At 29.5% G+C, this 6,061-nt stretch overlaps 1 protein-coding gene across 1 annotated transcript; it reads right to left on the bottom strand.

Moving 5' to 3' along the window:
* Window positions 1–1,148: 1,148 nt before the first annotated feature.
* Window positions 1,149–2,522, bottom strand: LOC107495381 (KID-containing protein 1). Its single transcript, XM_016116529.3, has 2 exons — window positions 1,909–2,522; window positions 1,149–1,740 (listed from the first exon to the last, which is right to left on the bottom strand). Exons 1-2 carry the CDS (start codon window positions 2,271–2,273, stop codon window positions 1,248–1,250), a joined length of 858 nt encoding a protein of 285 aa, XP_015972015.1. The 5' UTR covers window positions 2,274–2,522; the 3' UTR covers window positions 1,149–1,247.
* Between the last annotated feature and the right edge of the window lie 3,539 nt (window positions 2,523–6,061).

The raw sequence follows: 6,061 nt of genomic DNA, 5'->3' as shown, positions 1-6,061 counted from the left end.
CAACAGTTAAAATTTTTTTTTAATTAGTTGTAATCGATAAAATTCAAATTCAAAATTTTTAATTAAAAAAAATTATGTGATTTAAACTAATGTTTGTTGGTACGTTAAATAAAGTACTAAGTACTTTATTTCAGAGATACATCTATTGTCTATACGATAAGATAAGATCTGTCCAAGATATACATTCTGAATACTGGGCCTAATTGACCATGGTTCCATGACCACTGGATGCCATCCTAACCACAATTGCAAGGGAATACAAAAAAAAATAATAATAAAAAATAAAAAAATACTCAAACTCTTTCATCCATATTCTCTCGTCCGTAAAAATTGTCATATTCTTAACGTTGTTTAATTGATTGTTTGTCTTTCTTTCTTTTTCCCTTTCTCTCTCTTTTGAATAATTGTTCAAATATCCACATCCACTCTGGAAAATTGACGAAGCACTTCCCCCTCAAGTCATCATAATGGAACTTTCATTACTTCCATAGAACCACATGGAATATCCCTCAGTAAAATTCCTTTTCACAAGTTCTAATTGGTATTAGTATTGTTCTATATATATTAAGTTCAGATTATTATTTATCTTTTCAATTACCAATAAGCTTTCAAGAATTAACTAGCTTCATGAAATAAATATCCCTTATAACACCCCTTCACTTCCTTTCCATTTTAGTAGTAGATTTCACATTACTAAAAAATTAATAAAAATACTATATATCTATAAAAAAATTAATTATTAATTCATTGTTATGTATTTATTAATATACTTTTAACATATATTTTATAATTTAATATATTTTATATAAATAATTAATTAATAACTGATTTTAATGTATATATAACATATTTAAAAAATTCATTAGTGTTCAAATTGGATTTTAGTAACAAGATTACTTAGCAAATAGCAACTACTTTATCTACTTTTAAGCTAGCATGCATTAAAATATTTTCACTTAATCAACCAATCATGCATCTTCAATAATAATGATATACTAATAATAATTTCTAAACATAAAACTCATTTCAATTTTTAGAAAACTTTTTATTAAGATATTATATCATCACCTTTATTATTATTATTAGCTTAACCCCTAATTCACAACCCCAAAGATAACTTGAGCCAGTAAGATTTTTGACAAGGTTAATGATAAATTAATAATACTAATTAATTTATTTACGAACAACTAACAAAGCCACATCTAAGAATACAATACAAGCAACAATTAAAAAAATGAAAACAAAAGCTATGTTAATTGATGATGATCATGATGATCATCATTATCATTATCATGTTCTTCTTCTTCTTCATCATGTTCTTGCAGATCTGCAAGAGAAAGGCTCCTAGATTTGAAGCTCCCTAACCTAAGCCTCATATGAGCAGCATAAGACTGGGGAGGCACTCTGTTCTGCTGCTGCTGTCTCACACTCAACACTTCATCTCTTGCAGAAGACGAAGGAGATGAAAAGACCTTTCTACCCTTCTCATCTTCCTCGTCCTCGTCGCCTTCTTGTTCTTGTGCGGCTTCATCGGAATCCTCGTCGAGGGGCAAAAGCGGCATAGACTGTGGGTTTGACCACGTGTAGAAAGAGGATCTCCTTGACCATTTTGACGCCATTAAAACCCTCCTTCTCTTGTTGAATGGATTCTCTTGCTTCTTAAGATCCTTCACAGTGTTCACTTGTGACAGATCCGTAAAAGATTTTGATTTTCCACTAAAATGGTTCGATAATCCCCTCCTAAACAAATAATAAACACCACAACAATTTAAAATAATTTGAAAATTATCACATCTTTTTTAATTATATAAAAAAAGACTCCTAACACTTCAAAATCTTGAAAGAACGCAAAAGGAAAAATGAAATTAAAAAATTAAGAAAAGAAAGGGTTGAGAAATAGGAACTGACTTGATGGGAAGAGAATCTTCTAGAGAATCCAAAGAGTTCAAACCATTCAACTTGCTTTGAACTTCTTCATCTTCGTCATCTTCTTTTATAGGTGAAACGACGTCGTTTTCGATGTCGCTGTCGTCGGGGGTTCCGATCGACGACGAGCTCTCCGAAGAATCGCCGGCGAACAAACCGGCCTTTCCTCCGGCACGGAAGCCCGAACCTTCATCGAAGAAGGAGTTTGACTTTGTACCGTCGCGTTCGATTTCGCCGGTGGTACCGGCGTTACTAATCGTCGGTCGGTCGGCGTCGTATTCCGCCGTGGCGTGAGGCGGAGAAGAAGGAACCTCGATGGTGAAAGCAGGACCCACCAAAAGCTCCATTATTACAAGCAATTAAAGAATATTGAAGAGAATCAAACACTCTAACCCTTGTTTCGTTCCTTTTTGTGATTGGGATTTTTCTCATTCACAGAAAATAGCGGTTACAAAACAAATTAACTAACTTTTGTTAGGGAATGGAGAAGAAAAGCAAAAGAAGAGAAACAAGTGAAGAACAGAAATGTTCTCTATATATAAAAGTATATCTCAGTGGAAAGAGAGAGAGAGAGAGTAAATAGTGAAGAGCGAAAAGAAGGAGAGAGAAAGAGAGATAATGTTCGCCGGCGAAGAAATAGCATGAAAGACACGGTTTGAGAAGTTCATGATGACGTGGCAAGAATAGAGACCCGGAAATCCTGCTTAAGTAATTTTGGTTAAAAACTTAGAATTATTATTGAAAGCTTTCAAGTTGTAAATATGTCGGAATAGGATGATTTTTAATTGTTGATGTTAATTATATATTAAAAAATAATATTTGTATATTAAAATCAGTTATTAATGTATTTATGTATAAATATATGTGTAATTTAATTTGTTTTTAATAAATATTTGTATTTTAGTATATATTTTATATTAATGACTAATTTTAATGGTTAATTTTAATATATGCATAATATAATAGTTAAAAATTATTAAAATATCAATATATTTAAAAAAATTATTATTATCTTTCTTATAGATATTTAAAATTACAATTTGAAGGTTGTGGTAGGCTTAAAAAATAGGAGGTTGAATCTATGCCTTTTTTTTAAGTTGCTGTTATGACCTTTTTAAATAAACTTTCAATTTTACTTTTATTTGAACTTAGCAGCGAAAAATTTATGAGATAAAAAATAGAACACAACAGAAAAGAGAGAAGCTAACACCAGCATGTATCCTGGTTCGGTTGCTTTGTGCAATGCAACCTACGTCTAGTCTCCTCCACAACAATGGAGGAATTTCCACTATAATTAAAAGTATTACATACACCAATTCCACAGGATTGACACAATCCTTTCACACTCAAGTTGTAACCTAACTTGACATTGGCTATATTAATACCTAACTCTTCGCTCTTAGTGCTAACCCAACTAAGAAATGAATACCTCACAGGTACAAGATACAAGACATAGACATACCTAAAGAAATCAGAAAATAACTCTAGACTTTTCTTTCAAGTATATCACTCAACCTTTTTTCACTCATGGCTTTTACTTGAGCCTCTCAATATGTCTTTTCACACAAGAAATTACAGAAAGATAAATATAGAAAAGTACATTACAATCTGAAAAACATGAAGGAGATTGACTTCATCAATAACCTCTTTGCTATGTGATAAACCAGATTTGCAAACCTCTTATTTTTCTCTTCAGTATTGGCCAAATGCTTTTTTAAAAGAAAACATTATCAAAGTAGAGGAACTTCTTCAGGGAACTATTCATAGAACACAACTTACCAAACTCTGATTTTCTCTCCTTACCTCTGAATGAACATAAAGCTTCTTTTTATCTCATTGCATGTTGCTTGGTTGCTCTTCCTAGGTCAACTCCTTGAATCTTGAGCTTCACCAATCCAGCTGTTCACTTTTTTTCAGTAGTCTTCAAAATAGAAACTTTGCTTCTGACTTCCCTACCTTAACCGAAAGCCATAAAACAGCAACCACAAAATTTTTTTCAATGGTAAACCGAATCTGAGCCATTGAGAAACTACTTGGTCCCCAAAAATCACTTGTGACCGTAGATACACAGCAGTGAGGAACATAGATCAACTTTCCTTTGTATCCCATTTCGGATTGAGCAGAGAGTTGGGAAGAGGAGAAGAAGATATGTTGCATGTATAAGGAAATAGGTTACCTTTTAGCTTCTGATCTTTTTTTGATGTGGTTTGAAATGGTTGATTAGACCTTATCTTTCTTTGCTTAACCTTCTCTTACCTTCTTCTTCCGTGACAAGCTTAGGAGCTGAACTCTCTTTCTTACTTTTTCTGAGTTCTTTGATTTGACTGAAACAGAGAAAAGGAACGTTGCTTTGGAGGCAAGATGAAGGGGTTTGTTGAAATCAAATCGGGCTTGGATCGGATATCCATTAGACAACCTGTTTGATTTCTTTGGCTTTGTTTTCTTTTCGGCTTTGCTTGATTAACCAGCTCACCAGCCTTGATATTTTGTTTTCATTCCAATTTAGACTATAGGATTGAATTTTGGCCTGCAACATTTAATAAATAATTAGCAACATATAATTGTTAACATTCAACACTAATTATTTATTTTACCAAAAAATAATGTTTGTCATTACTAATTAATTTAGTTAATTTCTTAATTCAATACAATTATATACGTCTAAATCCAATCATCAATTGATCCATAGAAATAATAATATGTTAAAAAAGCTTTTATATATTATTATAATTTTATAAATAAATTTGATTATTCTACTATAGTGACTTTTATTATTTTAATAGTTAATTATTTAGTTAAAAAATATATAAGATAATAAATATATTTTATATATAAATACGATAACTAATTTTTTTTTATGTATGGATAGAATTTTGTTTAAAAGTAATAATTGATTAGTTAATTGATTGTGTATATGAATGCACAGTATATGAATTGAGAGAATAATGAACTAGCCATGATGCTTATTATCCTGTTGTTTCTTTTTAACTCCGATCCATGATATAATCTAACAACTGATGTATTTGATGAGGTTTAGATTGCTATGATTATATGGTGATTTTGTGTTTTCTTTTATTTGTTTGCTAAACTTTGATTTTATTATAATGAAAGTTATCAACACTTAGCACATGCTTTCTAGTTGGGAAAAGTTTGGTTATATATACCTAATCTGTTATTTCTCCAAACCATAAGATGAAGTTTTTGATCAATAACAAATTAAAGCTTTTTCTCTTCTGTTTAGATCTTTATAAACATTATTACAATGCGTTGCCAGAACAATTGTTAAAGCTAGCTTTCTCAGTTTGTTTGATTGTAATTAAATTATTTAAAAAATATTATTTATTTTAAAGGTTATAATTTATTTTTTTAGAAACTATTTTTTATTTAAAAATTATTTTTATATTATTATATCTAAATATAATTAATAAATAAAAATATATGTTTACGTGAAATACAAACATCAAATTACCTTTTTAAAAAAATTGAATTACCAATTTTTTTAAGAAAAGTTCACCTAAACAAATTCTTTATATTAATAATTTCAATCGGTTATTTTTATATTATTTTAGAAATAATATATTTTAACATCTAATTAAAAAAATATCATGCATGTGCGTTAAATTAATCAAATGATCAAAATTGAATATTAATTTAAAAAATTATTATTTACTTATATATCTTTTGATTTAATATGCTAATATCACAACGACGACAATAAAAATAATAACATCAACAACGATAAAGTATTATCAACAAGACAACAATAATGACCACAACAATAATAATAGCAGATTAGCAGTAGTATAGCTGCAACAACAAGACACTAGCAAAATAGCAGCAACAGCAATGACAAAAATAAAAGTAACAATAACAATTTATAGAATAAACATCTAAATTGGTTCTAAGAACTTTTAAATTAGACGTTTTAGTTTACAATAAATATTTATTCTCTAAAGTCCTAAAAAACGAGATACATTGAACAAATTGATTCTTTCGTCGTGTTTTGATAAATTTATAATAAAGACTTCATATTGTTTTAAAATAATAAAATTAGAGGATAAAATATCCTCTCCTTTAAATAAGGCGTCATATTGTCTTTTATAAAAAATTTATTAGAAAGCGTAAGTTATTCTCT

The sequence above is a fragment of the Arachis duranensis genome, chromosome 6 (genome assembly GCF_000817695.3).
Source record: "Arachis duranensis cultivar V14167 chromosome 6, aradu.V14167.gnm2.J7QH, whole genome shotgun sequence".
Classification (NCBI taxonomy): Eukaryota; Viridiplantae; Streptophyta; class Magnoliopsida; order Fabales; family Fabaceae; genus Arachis; species Arachis duranensis.
This window is presented reverse-complemented; position numbering and strand designations above follow the sequence as displayed.

What these genes read in the sequence shown, in the direction of transcription:
- LOC107495381 (XM_016116529.3), bottom strand. Translation starts at nt 2,273, where the DNA reads ATGGAGCTTTTGGTGGGTCCTGCTTTCACCATCGAGGTTCCTTCTTCT. An exon ending in GAAGATTCTCTTCCCATCAA is followed by an intron (nt 1,741 to 1,908) that starts GTCAGTTCCTAT and finishes TTATTTGTTTAG; the next exon opens with GAGGGGATTATCGAACCATT.